The 19,433-nt window shown below is 32.5% G+C and overlaps 1 protein-coding gene across 1 annotated transcript in view; it reads right to left on the bottom strand.

The window, feature by feature from the left end:
* The window catches only part of LOC116660016 (solute carrier organic anion transporter family member 6A1-like), a 77,441-nt gene that overhangs the window by 12,383 nt on the left and 45,625 nt on the right, over nucleotides 1–19,433 (bottom strand). Inside the window, exons 10-11 of the mRNA XM_032468499.1 lie at nucleotides 15,056–15,209; nucleotides 8,028–8,215 (exon numbers count right to left, since the gene is read on the bottom strand). Of these exons, the coding sequence (XP_032324390.1) occupies nucleotides 8,028–8,215; nucleotides 15,056–15,209 (342 nt within the window). The remainder of the gene's footprint in view (nucleotides 1–8,027; nucleotides 8,216–15,055; nucleotides 15,210–19,433) is intronic.

Here is a 19,433-nt window from a genome sequence, read left to right on the forward strand (position 1 = left end):
TACAACCTAGAAAAAAAATGGACAAGTTTCTAGAAACATACTGTCCACCAAAACTGAATCAAGAAGAAATAGATAATTTGAACAGACTGATCACTAAAAGTGAAGTACAATCACAAAAACAAAAACAAAAACAAAACAAAAACAAAAACAAAAACAAAAACAATAAACCTTCCTGCAAACAAAAGCCCAGGACCAGATGGATTCACTGGGGAATTCTACCAAACATACAAAGAACTCATACCAATCCTTCTCAAATTCTTCCAAAAGACTGAAGAGGAGAGAACACTCCCAAAGTCATTCTATGAAGCCATCATAACCCTGATACCAAAAGCAGAGAAAAGTACTACCAAAAAAGAAAATTATAGGCCCATATCTTTTATGAATATAGATGCAAAAATTTTCAATGAATATTAGCAGATTGAATACAACAACATTTAAAACAGATCATACACTATGATCAAGTTGGATTCATCCCAGGGTCGGCAGGATGGATCAACATGTGTAAATCAATCAATGTGATACACCACACCAACAAAAGAAAGGACAAAACCCACATAATTATCTCAACAGATGCAGAAAAAGCATTTGATAAAATTCAACATCGATTCATGATAAAAACTCTTATCAAAGTAGGTGCAGAGGGAACATATCTCAACATAATAAAAGCTGTTTATGACAAACCCACACCTAACATCATACTTACTGGAGAAAAGCTAAAAGCCTTCCCACTAAAAGCCTTCCCACTAAAATCTGGAACAAAACAAAGATGCCCACTCTCACCACTTCTATTCAACATAATATTGGAAGTCCTAGCCATGGGATTCAGACAAGAAAAAGAAATCAAAGGGATCCAAATTGGAAAGGAAGAGGTAAAACTGTCACTATATGAGGATGGCATGATACAATATATAGAAAACCCTAAAGACTTCACACAAAAACTACTAGAGCTAATAAAAGAATTCAGCTAGGTAGCAAGATTAACATACAAACATCTGTTGCATTTCTTTACACTAACAATGAAATATCAGAAAATAGAAGTTAAAAAAATCTCTGAAAATGATATCCAAAAAACTGAAAAACTTAGGAATAACCCTTACAAGGAGGTTAAAGATTTATATGCTGAGAGCTACAAAACACTGGTAAAGGCAATTAAAGATGATTTAAAGAAATGGAAAGATAGCCCATGCTCTTGGACTGGAAGAATTAATATTGTTAAAATGGCCATAGTACTCAAAGCAAGCTATACATTTAATGGGATCTCTATAAAATTACCTACATTTTTCACAGAACTAGAACAAATAATTTAAAATTTATATGGAATCACAAAAGACCCATAAATGTCAAAGCAGTACTGCAGAAAAAGAGTGAAGCAGGAGACATAACCCTCCCAGACTTCAGACAATACTACAAAGCTACAGTAATCAAAACAGTGTGTTATTGGCACAAAACAGACATATGATCAATGGAACAGAACAGAGACCCTAGAAATAAACCCACACTCCTATGATCAATTCATCTTCAACAAAGGAGGCAAAATACAGTGGAGAGAAGATGGTCTCTTTGCCAGTGCTGTTGGGAAAGCTGGACAGCTGCATGTATATCAATGAAGTTATGACACTCCCTCACACCATATTCAAAAATAAACTTAAATTGGCTTAAAGACTTAAACATAAGACAAGACACCATAAATCTCTTAAGAGAATACAGGCAAAACATTCTCTGACATAAATCTTAGCAATGTTCTCCTAGGTCAGTCTACCAAAGCAATAGAAATAAAAGCAAAAAAAACCCCAAATAGTTAAACTTATAAGGGAACGAAACTATAAACAAAATGAAAAGATAACCTACTGAATAGAAGAAAATATGTGCAAATGATGCACCTGACAAGTGCTTAATTTCTACAATATACAAGCAGCTCATACAACTCAATAACAATAACAAAATACAACGCAATCAAAAATGGGCAGAAGACCTAAACATATATTTTTCCAAAGAAGACACAGAGATGGCCAATAGGCATGTGAAAAGATGCTGAGTATTGCTAATGATCAGAGAAATGCAAATCAAAATACAATGAGGTATCATCCCACACCAGTCAGAATGACCATCATTAAAAAATCTACAAATGATGAATGCTGGAGAGGGTATGGAGAAAAAGGAACTCTCCTACACGGTTGGTGGAAATGTAGTTTGGTGCAGCCACTATGGAAAATAGTATGAAGATTTCTTTAAAAACTAAAAATAGAGTTACCATATTGATCCAGCAATCCCACTCCTGGGAATATATCCAGAGAAAACTCGAATCCAAAAAGATACATGCACCTGAATGTTCACAGCAATACTATTTTACAATAGCCAAGACATGGAAACAAGCTTCCACTAACAGATGAATGGATAAAGAAGAAATAATATATTTATACACTGGAATACTACCTCAGACATAAAAAAAGAATGAAATAAGCCATTTGCAGCAAGATGGCTGGATCTAGAGATTTTCATACAAGAGAAGTCACACAGAGAAAGGTAAATATCGTATGATACCACTTTTATGTGGAATCTAAAAAAAAATGAGACAAATGAACTCATTTACAAAACAGAATCTGAGTCACAGACACAGAAAACCAACTCACGGTTACCAAAGGGGAAAAGGAGAGAGGGATAAATTAGGAGTTTGAGATTATCAGATACATACTACTATATACAAAACAGATTAACAACAAAGTCCTACTGTATAGCATAGGGAACTATATTCAATATCTTGTATTAGCCTAAAATGAAAAAGAATATGAAAAAGAATACACATATGTATAACTGAATCACTATGCTATACACCAGAAATTAACACAACATTGTAAATCAACTATACTTCAATTAAAAAATAAATAAATAAAACTAAATTTGTTTTCAGTTAATACAGCCTCAAAATATACATAGCAAAAATGATAGAAATAAAAGAATAGAAAAACACAGTAACAAAGATTTCAGATCTTTTTTAAGTCTAAAGAAATTTTCAAGGAAAGAATCCTTATACATTCTCTGAACACAGTGGACTCAATACTAAGGTAACTAACAAAAATATATCAAGAAAACTTCCAAATATTTAGAAATTAAACTATACACTTCTAAATAACACATGGTTCAAATTAAAAAATACATTGAAAGGCATATTTAAATTAAAAATATAAGAAAAATATATATCAAGAGTTACAGGATGCAGCTAAATTTATATCTGGATGGAAATGGCACATACACCAATGGGTAGAATATATATGTGAATAAAATAAAAATATTATAAACATAAAAGTTAAATGATAGAAATTATAAAGATAAAGGCAGAAAGATTAGTCACACACACACACACACACACACACACACACACACACAAAGGCATTCATTTTTGAATTTAAAACATTCTCACAAAGAAATTTCAGGCCCAGGTGACATAAGTGATTTATTCCAAAGATTCAATTTTAAAAAAAATACCATACATCCATAAAATAGTCCAGATATTAGGAAAAGACAAAATACTTCTTAGCTCGTTTTACGAGGCCAGAATAACACTGTTGCCAAAACCTAACAAGCATATTACCAAGAAGAGAAAATTATAAGGCAACCTTATTCATTAACACAGATGCAAAAATTCTAAACAAAATATCAGCAAAATAAATCCACCAACTGACCAAATCCAATTTATTCCCAGAATAAAGTAATATCATACTGTGATCATCTCAATAGATGTATCAAATGCATTTGAAAATTTTCAAAATTTAGTAATTAAAAAAGTTTTAGTGAACTACAAGTGGAAGTAAACTGGCTTATTCTGATAGATGGTACCAATACCACACTTAAGGGTGAAATTTACAGTAAATTTATCTAACAATGAAATACCAAAAACCTTCATCCCGATGAGCATAAAAAACAAGGATACTCCCAATACTTCTATTTAGCATTGTACATGACAGTTTAATCAGTGGGGGAAAATGATATAAGGGTTGGCAAAGAAGAAATAAAAATCATTATTTGCAGATAACAATTACATACCGTGGAAAGAGGAACTTCAAAATGTAGCCATTATCGCTAAGAGAGCTATTTAAAATGGAGCCTGGAGGCAATTAAGGAAGCAGGGCTCATGTATGCCCTCACTAGCAGGACCCATGAACTTTCGAGTTGGACCAAAACATAAATAATCCAAGGACCCTACAAGGAAACCTGCAATCTGTCACAGTAATGAACTTTTACCTCCCTCTAGTGTAGCCTCTAGCAACCAATCACGTAAAAATAAAAACAGCTTCAGTTTGCCAGCAATGATCATAATTCTTTTGAAACAATTTTTGCAAGCTTGTGTTTTTTGTTTTTGTTTTTGCTTTTGTTTTTCTTTTATAAATCCTTGACTTTTCTCTTCTCCTTGGAACACATTTTAAATGCTTGCTGAAATCAGTATCCCCTGAATTGGAATTCTGAGATCCGAAATAAAACCATTATTTCTTTGCAGCTCTGCTGTGGTGAAATTTGTTCCACATTTCATAGAAATTCTGGAAAGATCTACCAACTAATTATTAGAAAATATGAAGTAATCACCAACTATCTACCAACTCTCTCTCAAAAATAAGGTCAAAGCACAAGAATGAATTACTTTTCCTTCATACTAGCAGTAAACTATATTATACTATGCTATACTAAACATCAAAAACATCAGTTATCTAGGAATGAAACTAATGAAGGAGGTATAAGACCTCCACTCTGAAAATAAAAACTATGAAACATTATTGGAGGAAACAAATAAAGATTTAAACCAATGAAGGAATTATACTTCACTAATTAATCAAGAGATAATCTGGTAAGTTATAGCAATGCTCCCAAATCAACTGAAAGGCATTCCGATCAAAATCTCCGAATGTCTTTTATGGATAATGACTAGGCGATTTTAATCACCTGGAAATACAAAGGGCTAAGAATGACAAAGATAATCTCAAAGATGGACTTACAACAAAGATTGATACAAATGTTCACAATAAATATATAGCAATTAAGACAGTGTAATGTTGGTGCAAGGATACAAAAAGAAACTAATGGAACAGAACAGCATGTAAAAATAGACCTATATAGAGAGAGTCTGCTGGTGCAATACTGTGAGGAAAAGATAGCCTTTAAATAAATGGTGGTAAGTCAACTAGTATTCATATAAAAAAAGGATTAATCTGGGTCCCTACTTTATACAAAAAAAAAAAAAATCATTTCCAGCTGAACTGCTGACCTTATAATCTTTTATTAAAATCACATAGGAAATGTACTCATAATTTTGATTAGGCAAAGATCTCTTGGAAGGGACATTAAAATTAAAATTTTATTTCACTCAAAAGATGCCATTATCAGAGTGAAAAGGCAAGTCACAGAGTTGAAGATATTTTTCATGAAAATATATGACAAATGACCTCCCACATTTGGAGTGTATAAAGAATATATATTAAATAAATAAATAAATAAATATATTATGAAATACTTCATGCTTTTTGAAGCTGTAACAAATAGCCTTTAAAAAATCATACTTGTCAAATTTTTATTGCTGGAAAATATAAATACAACTCATCTTTGTCATTAAGAAATATATATAAAGAACTCCTGCAAATCAGTGATTAAAAAAGACAGACAACCTAATGTAAAAATAGACAAAAGAACTGAACAGACATTTGACAAAACTGTACATTCATAAGGCTAATGAACAAAGGAAAATATGTTCAATAACATGTCTTCTAATAAGGAAATTAAAACTACAATGAAACATCACATGCCTATTAAAATTGTTCAAGTTTAAAAACAATAAGACTAGTAGAAGAATGAACTTGTGCAAATACTTCTAAAAGATATTGAAAAGCTCAATATACATTTACGCTATGACCCAGAAATTCTTCTGTTTATATATGTACTTAGTAGAAACGTATTCATATGTTCTCCAAAAGACAAGTACTAGAATGCTCATAGAAACAGTAATCGTAATAGCCCTAAACTGGAAACATTAAGTGTAGAACAAATGAACAAATTTTAGTATATTCATATAATGGACTGCTGTAAAACTATGCTCTATAATATGGTAACTATTATCCATATGCGCCTACTCAAATTGAAGTCAATTAAAACTAAATAAAATTAAAACTGCAGTGCCTCATTCACACTCACTGAATTTCAAATACACAAAATGCACATGTGGCTGGAGGCTACACTGTACATCAGTTATAAAATATTTTCATCATTTTAGAAAATCTGGTTGGATAGCACTGCTAGTGAGCAATTAAAATGAATTTCTGTTATATGCAACCATATGGATGCTCAAAAGCACGTTGCTGTGTAACACAATGCAGATACAAATGACTATGTGCTGTGATGTGCTGTGTCTTCCTGGGTACTCATAAAGTTTAAATACAGAAAAAATTAACCTATTCATTGTAGATGTCAGGAGCGTGGTAACCTGAAGGGAGTAAAGTATTTTGGAATATTTATAATTATCCATTTCTTGAGCTGGACTGCAGTTAAAAGGTGTCTTTAGTTCCCCAGACTGGATAGCCAGACATGATTCTAAATTTTTCCATATTTTGTACCAGCAACATCAAACTAATAAACTTTCCCTTTTATCCAAACTAAATTTTTCTCAAATATATTCTATCCTATCTCTAGAGATAAATTCTAAATGGTCTCCTAAGTGCTTACTTTTTTCTCAAATTCTCCCCCTCAGCTTCATCTTCTACAGTATCTTCAAAGTACTCTATCTAAAATGCATATTCGATCATTTTTACTCCCAAGGTTTACTCTTTTCAGTGGCTTCCAGACGTACACAGGATAACATCATTCATGTTAATATGGCAAAGAAAGCCTCCTATGATCAAGCCCTTACCAAGCTCAACTCTCTCTGTTTAACTAACAATCATGCTACTCATGTCATAATAAACTCCTTACCAAGACTTTTCACACATTTTTGCCTCTACTTTCCCTGCTCATTTTTCCTGTTAAGAACTTGTCCCCAGTCTGCTTGCATTATGAGAAATCACTTATCTTCATGAGTCAATTCAAGTGCCACACTGTCTATAAGCATTTCCAAATCATCCCAGATAAAAAAGGCCATTTTCTCCACTTTGATCCCACATCAGTCTGTACAGTTTAATCATGGCATTTCTAAGTACTAACTGTACTCCTTTCGTATGTTTTTCTCCCCGTATTAAACTCTAAGCAACTTAAAGGCAAGGTCCATATCTGATTGGTCTTTGTAGTCTCAGTACCAGACACAGGCGAATAAACGAAAAAGCTGATTCACTCTACTGATAAGTCCCAGTTTTGTCTCCTATCTAAACTGCAAGGTCATTGAAGACAGAGACCGTATATGGCCAATTCAGATTTTTTTGCATTTATTTATTTGTGTTTTCTAGTCTGGTTTCCTAGGGAACAACAAATTGTTTCTCATGACCTAAAGGTTTATGTCAGCCTTTTGAAAAAAAACAATTAGAAAACAATGACCAATTATTCTGCTACTAAGATAAAAATAAATATTAAATATGTTTCATATATTCAGGAAGAACAAATGAATAACAAATGTTGGTTTGATTTAGAATAGTAGTAAACTTATGTTTTGAAATTCCAAAATTCTAAAGGTTTTGTTCCTTTGTTGATGATACTGATGTTTTCTCATAGTCAAATTGGCTAAAAAAGAATAGTCAATAAATATCTGTAACCAATGAATCAACATTATAATCCCATCTGTGTTATAATTAAGGTTTCTCCTGTATTTGTGAATTTTCCAGGTATATTAAATAAATCTAGTTTTAAATTAAACTAAATGTGTTATCTACATACTTTATGCAAATGAATTAGTTAAAACAGAGGGTTAAGCATATACATGAATTTTGAGAATGTAACAACTTTCCCTTCTAGCAGTTTCTATCTTGAAACAAAAAAGTAAATCATTTACTACAATAAAATCTTCCTAAAATTGCCTTTTATATGCTTTAAATGAATAATGATTATGAATAATATATACACACCAAAGGATGGTCAGGATGTTTGGTATATCAGAAAGACCAGAAAATACAAGCGCAGAAAAGATAAAAGCAGCGAACAAAGGTAATTCATAGCACTTTGCATCACAGTTCCCACGTCTAGCGTCAATAAAATCACCTTGATTATCTAGTGTTGGTATTCCGTCTTTAATGCAAGAACAATTGTAATATGTCTATGAAAATGAAGATAGGAAACAATCTTTTAGAAATACAATCATAAGGCAAAAGATCTTACAATTATAAAATAAAAATAAAATCAATAACTGCAGGGAGACTAGTCAGTTTATTAGTAAATATCCTTACATTAAATTTGCCATTCATAATTTATAAATATATACTTACATGATTTACTAATGGCAAAGAAATCCAAGGTATTTTATCTAACAAAGAATTATGTGTTTATATGTAATTATAGTTCTATTAATTTAAGAAATTTCACCCAAAAAATCTACATTTAATTGTACAAATAATTGTTGGAGAGATTTATGGTTTGGGGGCAAATGAGGAAAATATAATGAATAGAATGGAATTTTAGCTGGGATTTGAAATATGGAAAGTTACCCAACTGTAGACAGTTTTAGAACCATGCTGAAAGGACAAGATTTTGTTTTGTATGTAATGATGACAGGGTTGTTACCTATTAGACAGAGTAGTTACAGTGTGCCTAGGGCTCACAATACTTTCAGGGCCATATAAAATGTTTTAATTATAGTATCTTTTAAAATCAGAGAAAAATAAATATCATAATAATGGATATATTATAATGCATCCAGCTGAATTATATTTGTCTTTATACCAATGCAGTTGTACATTAAGTCCTCTCTCTCTTTTTCCCTCCCTCTCTTCCTTTCTTTCTTCTTTTTTTTTTTTAAGTGAAGGAAGGGGCTTACAAAGGCAAAAGTGTCTAAAGTCAATGAATGTCAGAATACAGCCCCTAATGGGAACCACTGAAAACTTGGGGTTGTTGTTTAGGACTGGTAATTCAAGGGAGATAAATAGGTAATGTTTTCTAAGAAGAACAAAATAGAGTTGAAGATACAGAGACGAGCTAGCAGTTTATTAATCTATCGAAAAGATTCTAAATTAAATAATAATAACAAATAAATAGAAACATTAAACTAGATTACTAGTGAAGGAATAAGATGATACAAAGATGGCTTAAATTGGAGTGATTTGGAAAATGATGGTTCAAAAATCATGTCAGTTGTATGGGGAAGTTAAGTGGTTACTAGATATGTTAGACAAAACAAAAATATCCAAATAAGAATTCATTCATTCCACCATATTTTTAAATAATGCCTATATGCCAAACATCATTCTAGGTACTGGGAAAAAATAATGAACAACACAATGGAAATTCCTGCCCTCATCTAGAAAACTTTCTACTTGTATGAGATTGGCAGTTAAAGAAACAAAACAAAACATATAATGGAGCACATGGGGCGACAAATACTATGGAGAAAAAAATAAGTATGCGAAAAGCACAGAAATTATAAGCATGAGTTTAGTATGATCAGAGAATGCCTTAATGATGCAGTGATATTTGAGCAGAAATCTGAAGAATGTAAGGGAGTAAACCATGCAGTTACCTGCAGGAAATATATTTCAGATTAAAAAAAAAGAAATTAAAAGGCCTTGTGACTGGAGCTTGCTTGACAAGTTCAAGGAAAAGCAAGGAGAAAAACGTGGTTGGATTAGACTGAACATGAAGGGAACTGAGAGAAAATAAAATCAGAGTAATGGAGGAAGGGTTTATACAGAAACTGGTAGGTTTCTGTATAAACTGCAAGAGCAATTTAAGAACTTTGGTTTTTATTCTTAGTAATTTGAAACCATTGAGGGGATCTATGTATAAAACGGCATATTTTAAAAGATCACTCTAGCTGCCATATTGAGACTACTGAACTGTGAAAGCAGAGAAAACAGTTAAAAAGCTATTCAAATAAAATGCAAGACAATGGTAATTGGGGCCAGGGTGGCATCAGAGAAAACGATGACGACAGATCTAGTATTTATTGTGAAAGTAAATTTTAAAGGATTTGTTGAAGGGTTCGAGGGTAGGAATGGTTACCAGAAGGATTAGGTCATATGGAGAGAGTTTCCCAGAAAGAAACTAAGACTTGCAGTCAAGGGAGGCAGTCAGTCCATGGCTCAGAAAGGGAACCAAGAAAATAAACACTGTGACTTCACTTTTTTCCCCCATCCTTCTGATTTTCTACTAAGACTCCTTATCATCATAATCCAGCCAGAAGCCAGAGGGCAAAAAAGCTTCATCTTATAGTTCAGTATCCTGGGTCAATGAGGAGGGTAGAGAAAGGTAAAAAGTGTATCTGGAGGTCCGACAAAATATAACCAGTACAACAAATAGTTGCAAGCCATAGAACCTAAGCTGACTAAGGGGTAAAGTGAAAATATGAAAAAGGTTTAGTGAACAGATGGGAGAATCACAAAGGCTGAAGAACTGAAGAATTATATTCAAAGAGAAAAACCCCAAATGCCAAAAGTTATATTAAAATGAAATAGTAAAATATGTCCAATTCAAATAATGAAAAGGAAGATAGATCTAAATCCATCATATCAATAATTACAATAAATGTCAGCAGTCTAAAAACTCTAATTAAAAGACAGACATGAATAGAATTGAAGAAAATGCAAAACCATATTATGAGCAGGCTACAGGAGACATTTTAAACCTAAAGACACACAGTTGGAAAATAAAATGATAGAACTAAGATATAACATGGAAACAGCAAGAGAAGTTAGAGTGACTAATATATAAAACAGACTTCAAAACAAAGAGTATTATCAAAGATGGAAAGGGACATTTTATAAAGATAAAAGGAACAATTCTTCAAGAAGATGTGACAATTATTAATGTGTATGCACATAATATCAGAGTCTGAAATTACATGAAGCCAAACTAAAGAGAGAAACAGACAACCATATAATTATATTAGGATACATTTTTCATATACAGTGTTCAGGATTTCATATCATTACAAGGCATGCAAAATGACAAGAATAATTGACTTAAAATTAGAAGAACAAATATAAGCAAGAACTTTAAAATAGCTATCATTAGTATTTTCCAAAAAAATAAATGGATAAAATATCTTTAATTGATATGGAAATTCACCAGGTATTTGCATTCTACAAAAACATAAATGTTAGAAGTGAAAAACATAATGAATAAACTTAGAACCACAGTTTTTGGGTATAACAGCAGAGCAGGCAAAGCATAATAGAGAAATAGTAACTGGAAGAAAGGACAATAGAAAATATGCACATCTAAGCAAATAGATGACAGGAGCTGAAAAACAAAGAAAAGAACAGAAGGTTATGGGACACAGTTGTGGTCTGTGTTAGGCAGAATTCTAAGATGGCACCTAAGATTCCCCCCACCATTTGATTAATCTGCGTAATTCGTACAACCGTGAGTTGATGGATTTTAAACCCCTTACTAAGTTATGTTATATGGCAAAGCTGACTTTAAGAAAGAGAGAGTAAACTTCACCTAATTGGGTGATACATAAAAGGAACCAGGATTCCCCTGAGGTCATAGATTTCAAAACTTGTGACAAGGGAGATCCTCTGCTACTGGCTTTGAAGATAGATGGAGTCATGTAGCAAAGAATGGGGGTGGCCTCTAAGAGTTAAAATTGGCCTTCAGCAGGCAGCTAGCAAGGAAACAGGGGCTTCATTTTTTACAGCCCAAAGGAACCAAATTTGGCCAATAATCTGAATGATCTTGGAGGTAGGTTTTTACCTAGTGCCTCTGGAAAGGAATGCAATTCAGCCAATATTCTGATTTTACCCTGTGAGACTCTGAGAAGAGGACCCTGTAATGCCATATCTGAATTTCCAACCTGTGAGCTAATAAATGACTATTACTTAAAGACACTAAGATTGTGATAATCTGTTACTCAGCAACAGTACATTAATACATGGTGCCCTCCCCAACTCCAAAAAAAGAGAGGAGAGAGTGAGGAAGAAATAATAGCTGAGAATTCTCCAACTGATAGCCATAAACCCACAGACTAAAGATCTTCCATGAAATTCTAGCAAAATAAATATAATGAAAATCACATCTAGGCACATCGAAGCAAAATGGCTGAAAATCAAAAACTAAGAGAAAAATCCGAAAAATAGCCAAACAGCCAGAGACATAAGACAATATAATGGCATCTTTCAAATGCCAGGGCAGGGTCAGGGGGTGGGAATCATTGCCAATATAAAATTCTGTACCAAGTGAAACAGTTTTTCTTTTCAGAAGAGAAGGTGAAATATGGTTCTTCAGGAAGAAAGAAAATAATCTTGTGTGAAAGCATGGAAATGCAAGGAAATGGGGAAATACAAGTGCATACCAACTGTACAAAACAACAGTAATAATAGTATACCATTTAAAATGTATGGAGAAATAAAATATATGACAAATGTAACACAGAAGTGGGAGGTCAGGAAATGAAGTTAAAATAGTCTAAAAATGCTTCAACTGAAAGACTCTGAAGCCTTCTTTTATCCTTAATGCTTTGGACGAGATTGACTTCCCTCTCTATAGATAATGAGAATGAGGCTCCTGCTGGACTACAGCAGTCTCTGAAAGACACCCTGCTTCTGCTATTTTATCAACTGTTATCACTATGAAGAGCAGGTACCTGTTTTTCACTGTTAGTAAAGTGCGATTTTTCAAAAAAAACTTAGAATTCTACAGAGGTAGTGTCTCCCCCCACTCCTCTTGTAAACTTTTGCGTAGGTGTAACTGGAAAGTGCTCAATTCTAACACATTTTGTCCCTGATCATGTTTTGAATATGACCATTTAATCAGAATTATTTTAAACTACATATTTTTACTGAAAAAATATTTTACAGAGGGAATTCCATTAGCACAATTTAGATACTTAATCGTTTTTTGTGTATGGTATTTCTCTTATTTAATTTTCATTTTGTTAAAATTATTTTTATTGGTATCAATTATTTCCTATTTGAATTTAATGTATATATTCTCTATTAATTAGTTTCATCTGTATCAATTGTAGTAATAGTAGCTTCTGCTATTGTCAATTTTCCTTCAAAGCCATTATTTCTTTACCTAACCGTCCTGGGTAATTCCTAACAAATCTAATTTTTGTCAAAAATACTCTTTATTCTTTCAATTTTTATTCAGCATCAAATGTTATCACACAGTTTGAGTCACTATGTTGTGGATTATTTCTTTATTCACTGTAAATTAATTATTCATTAGATAAATGTAAGAAAAGTATGAAGATTTTTATGACATAGAAACAAATTCCTAAAAGGGATACCCCCAGAAAAAGAAAGGGGGATTGGCACTATACAGTGGATGGCCTTTTCAGCTCTTGAATATCCCATGGGATTAAAACACCAAGGTCAATCAGTTTTGCTTTATACTGTGGTGGCAGACAATGTGAACATTTAAAAAATCATTTACTTGTCAAAGTAGAATGGAGAACAACTTAGTGTGAGTATAATGAGATTTTTCATAAGTAAATAAATTGTTGAAGATGGGTAATTGACATATAGGAGCTCACATTCTTTTCTAATTCCATTTAAAGCTTTCCACAGTAATGTATTTTGAAGATTTTAAATATATTTAAAAGTAAATAAGTCATTTAAAATATATAAAATTTTAAAATTTACATAAAATAATCATTTCAAATTTAAAAGAATAATTCTGAACATTTAGTAAGAAAGATTTTTTAAAGATATGTAATCCTTTTTATATTAATATTCAATAAAAGGCTGAAGATGTATTATTAAATTGTAGGCCAGTGAAAACATGACAAAGAGGAACTAAACTTGGACAGATATGCTAATATCTTATATTAAAATGATCTGTGTGTAACAGGGAAAATAATACTGTTTTCCTGGCTACGTAACTAACACAGTACTTTATTGCCTACTAAGGGAGGTAGTATAATGACTATGGGTCAGGAAGTATACATCTTCACTGCTCTCTCCCCCTCACAAAGACTAGACAGAGAGAGGAGAGGGAAACAGAATTTTTAAAGCCTGGATCTCTACTTCCGTGTCACCTCAAGGGAGAAGCTGAAGTTACAGTCCATTGTTTAACTAAAAGCTCATTTGCGCTACTTTGGATGTAAAAACATTACCCTCGAGTCAAACAAGTAGCAGAATGGTCAACTGCTCTGCATGAAAAATTAGAAAATCTGTCTGGAGATTGATCAAAGGCCCAGAGAAATTAGGGATTTTGATGGTAATGGCCCCAAAAAATGAGCAAATAGGGGAATTTAAAATGAGTCTCAAATCATGAAAATGCCAAAGGACAAACAGGAATAACATATATTCAATTTTAAGTCATTTGTATCGTTGCCATATAAATCTTCCTTCTCTTACCTTTCTGGAGAGCACATTATATCTTTCTCATATGCTTTCAGGGTCTTATTTGTATGGTAATCTCTGGCACACAATAAAGGCACTGATTTCCACATGTGAGTTAATGTGGGGCAGAAATAGAAAGATAGCAAGAAGGTACAGTGTGGATATTTTGAATTCCTCAGGACAAAAAACTGAGTGAAAGGTGACCAGAAGATAGTGCTGTCAACCCACTGGTGTGGGAAAGACTGTGGTTTAAGATTTTGGTGGATCGGGTGCTGCTGACAGGATAGAACTAAGATAAGCTACATAAGAAGAAGACAAAGTATTCTCTTAGACTGCTTCTTTCAACTTTGCTATGGCAAGAGGTACACTATAGTCACCCACTGCTTTAAAATCATAAAATTGGAATAATGTAATATATGGAGACATATTTTAATGTGATTTTAATTACTGTTTTAATATAATTTAATCTTTTCCACTTTCAATTCTTATAAGTCCTATGTATTGTGGCCACATAAAGCATATGTTCTTCTCTTGTTTTCAAAATATAAGTAAAGGGAAAAAAGATTTTATACAGAGCTAGGAGTAAAATGTGAACACCATCTATAAGTTGCACATCTTAGTAGAGACGAAGAAGCATAATAAAAAATAATTACCTTGCTATCCTTTAATGTTTTAGAATGTGTACAACCTGCAAAGCAAGGAGAAAAATATACAATATCATCTCTTCCACATGTAGAAGAATAAAATGAAGATGAGCATTTACAATGAGAATTGCAAGGAGCTGTCAGGTTGCCCAAGTGCCCTGTTCTGTAAAAGAAGAGATTGAATGTAATTATAATACCACTGTATTATACTTATTAATGTATACATCAAGATATCAATGAAATCCATAAAATATGATTATTGAAATAATTTTAACAGCTTTATTTAGGTACAACTCACATACAGTAAGCTGTACACATTTAAAGTGTACAATTTGCATACACTTGTGAAACCATCACAATTTTTGTTAACGAACACAATCATCACCCCCAAAAGTTCCCTCATGCCCCTTTGTCATTCCTCTGCCCCCAGCATCTGTTGATCTACTTTCTGTCACTATTCATTGGTTTGAACTTCATTGCATTTTATGATGTGGAATCATATACTATGTGTACTTTCTTTGCCTGGCTTCTTTTATGCAGCTTATCTTTATATGACCTTTGTATGCTCACATGCTTCCATGTCTCTTGGGTAAATATTGAGGAGCAGAATGTTTGAATCATATGGGTAGATGTTCATTTAACTTTTTAAGAAACTGTCAAACAGTTTTCCAAAGTGGTTGTGCTATTTTACATTCTCACCAGCAGTGTTTAAGATTTCATGTTGCTTTCCATATTCCTTGTCAGCACTTGGAACAGTCAGTCTTTTTAACTTTAGACGTTCTAACAGGAATATAGTAGTTTCCCCATTGTGGTTTTTAATATACATTTCCCTATTGACTGATGTTGGACATCTTTTAAGGTGCTTACTTACCATCTGTGTATATGATTTGGTTAATTATTTATTCAAATCTTTTGCCCATTTTTGTGGATTTCTTATTATAAAGCATTGAGAGTTCTTCATATGTCCTAGAATTCTTTAAAAGTCCTTTGTTAGATTTATGATTTTCAAATATCTTCTCAAGTCTAAGGCTTGTTTCTGCATTACCTTAACAGGATCTTTCAAAGAAAGACATTTTTCATTTGATGAAGTTCAATTTATCAATATATTTCTTTATAGATCATATGTTTGGTGTCATATCTAAGAAATCTTTGCTGAACACAAGTTTGCAAAAGTTTTCCTTATATTTTTGGAATTTTATATTTCACAATTATATCTACAATCCATTCTGAGTTAAGTATTTTACATGGTATAAGATATAGATCAAAGTTTATTTGTTTACATATAGATATCTAATTGTTTCAGCATCATTTGTTAAAATGATTATCTGTTCTCTGCTAAACTGCATATGCATTCTGTGAAAAATCAATTATCCATATATATATATGTAGGATTATTTTTAAAATCTCTATTCTGTTCCACTGACTTATTTGTCCATATTTACACCAATACTATTTTCTTGATTATTGTAGATTGACAGTAAGTCTTGAAATCAAATGATGCTTGTCCTTCATTTCTTCTTTAGAATTGTTTGTGGTTTTCCTAGGTCCTCTGCATAACTATATGAATTTAAAAGTTATTTTTCCAGTATCTAAAAACGAAAGCTTGCTGGGATTTTTACTGTGATTACACTGAATACATACATCAATTTGGGGAGGATTAACATCTTAAAAATACTGAGTCTTTAACTGCATTCATTCAATTCCCACTTCCCCAACCCCTCACCTTTGATAACCAAAAATCTGTTATCTTTTCCTATGAGTCTGCTTGTTTTTGAAGTATAATTGACCTATAACACTATGTTAGTTTCTCTTACACAGCATAGTGATTTGGTATTTCTATATATTTCAAACTGATCACTACAGTAAATCTAGTTACAATATGCCACCATACAAATATAATTCATAGTTATTGTCTATTTTCCCCACACTATGCATTTCATACTCATGACATTTATTTTGCAACTGAAAGTCTGTACCTCTTAAAAAACTCCAAAACTCCTTCCTTATTTCTTTCCTCCCCCAACTCCTTTCTTTCTGGCAACCACTTGTTTATTCTCTGTATCTAGAACTGTTTCTGTTTTGTTATGTTTGTTCATTTGTTTCTTAGAGCCCACATATAAGTGAAAACATACAGTATTTGTCTTTGTCTGAAATAGTTCACTTAGCACATTACCCTCTAGTTCCATCCATGTTGTTGCAAATAGCAAGATTTCATTTATTTATGGCTGAGTAATATTCCACTGTATATATACTACATCTTTTTTATCCATTCATCTGTTGATGGGCACTTGGGTTGCTTCCATATCTTGACTATTGTAAATAATGCTGCAATAAACATAGGGTGCATGGTTCTTTTCTAATTAGTATTTGTCTTCTTTTCTGATAAATACCCAAGAGTGGAAACTCTGGATAAAGTGGAAGTTCTAATTTTAATTTTTGGAGCAATCTCAATTGCTCTGGGGCTGCAACAATTTACATTGCCACCAACAATGCATGAGCATTCTCTTTTCTCTACATCACTGCCAACACTTGTTATTTGTTGTCTTTTCGATGATAGCCATTCTGTCCAATGTGAGGTGATATCTCATTGTGGTTTTTATTTGCATTTCCTTGATGATTAGTGATGTTAAACATTTTTTCATGTGTCTGTTGGCCATCCATATGTTCTTTTTCTGAAAAATGTCTACTCAAATCCTCTGCCCATTTTTAATAGGGATGTTTGTTTTTGATGTTGATTTGTACGTGTTCTTTGTATGTTCTGGATATTAACCCCTTACCAGATATATTGTTTGCAAATATCTTTTCACATTCATTAAGCAGCCTTTTTGCTTTGTTGATGCTTCCCTTTACTGAGTAAAAGCTTTCCAGTTCTGATGTAGTCCCATTTGTTTATTTTTGTTTTTGTTTCTCTTAACTGAGGAGACATCCAAAAAATTACTAAGACCAATGTCATACAGCATACTGCCTATGTTTTCTTATAGAAGTTTATGGTTTCACATCTTACATTTAGGTCTTTAATCCATTTTTTTGAATAGTTTGAGAAGGATATGTATTAATTCTTTAAATGTTTGGTAGAATTCATCTGTGAAGCCATTTGGTCCTGAACTTTTTTGTTGGGAGTTTTTTTTGTTTTTGTTTTTTTTTATTGATTCACTTTCACTACTGATTGGTCTGTTCATATTTTCTATTTCTTCTTGGTATAGCCTTGGGAGATTGTGTATTTCTAGGAATTTGTCCATTTATTCTAGTTGCCCATATTATTGGTGCATAGTTGTTGATACTAAAGATTGTCATCAAATCACAAAGGAAGAAGAAAGAAACAAAAAGAACCTACCAAAACAACCCCAAAACAATTAACAAAATGGCAATGAGTACATACCTATCAATAATTACTTCAAATGTAAATGGATTAAATGCTCCCATCAAAAGACATAGAGTGGCTGAAAGGACACAAAAACAAACTGAAAGTGAGGGGATGGGAAAAGGTATTCCATGCAAATGGAAATGAAAAGAAAGCTGGGGTAGCAATACTTATATCAGATACAATAGACTTGAAAACAAAAAATGTTACAGGAGACAAAGAAGTATATTACATAATGATCAAAGGATCAACCCAAGAACATATAACAATTATAAATATATACACACCCAACATAGGAGAACATAAATAAATAAAGCAAATATTAACAGACATAAAAGGAGAAGTCACAATAATACAATAATAGTAGGGGACTTTAACATTCCACTTACATCAATGGACAGATCATCCAGAGAGAAAATAAAAAGGAAACACTGGCCTTAAATGACACATTAGGCCAGCTGGACTTAATGGATATATATTCAGAACATCTCATCCAAAAGCCACAGAATACACATTTTATCAAGTGCACGTGTGATATTCTCCAGGATAGATCACGTGCTAGGTGACAAAACAAGTCCTTGGCAAATTAAAGAAAACTGAAATTGTATCAAGCACCTTTTCTGACCACAACACTATATGACATTAGAAATGAACTACAAGAAAAAAAAACTGCAAAAAACAAAAACACATGGAGGCTCAACAATATGCTACTAAACTACCAAAGGATCACCAAAGAAATCAAAGAAGAAATCATAAAACACTTGGACACAAATGAAAACGAAAACACGATCCAAATCAGTGGGACACAGCAAAAGTAATTCTAAGATGAAAGTTTATGGTAATACAAGCCTACCTCAGGAAACAAGAAAACAGTTTCTTTTATAACTAAGTGAATTATCTTTTTCATATTGGGTGAGTTTTTTCAGCATGGTTTTCAAGGATTAGTCCAAATTACCTGTCAAATTTATGTGTGTGGGGTTATTTGTGGTAGTCCCTCATTACAATTTAAGTTTATGTGGGGATAGT

The sequence above is a fragment of the Camelus ferus genome, chromosome 3, assembly GCF_009834535.1.
Source record: "Camelus ferus isolate YT-003-E chromosome 3, BCGSAC_Cfer_1.0, whole genome shotgun sequence".
Lineage (NCBI taxonomy): Eukaryota > Metazoa > Chordata > Mammalia > Artiodactyla > Camelidae > Camelus > Camelus ferus.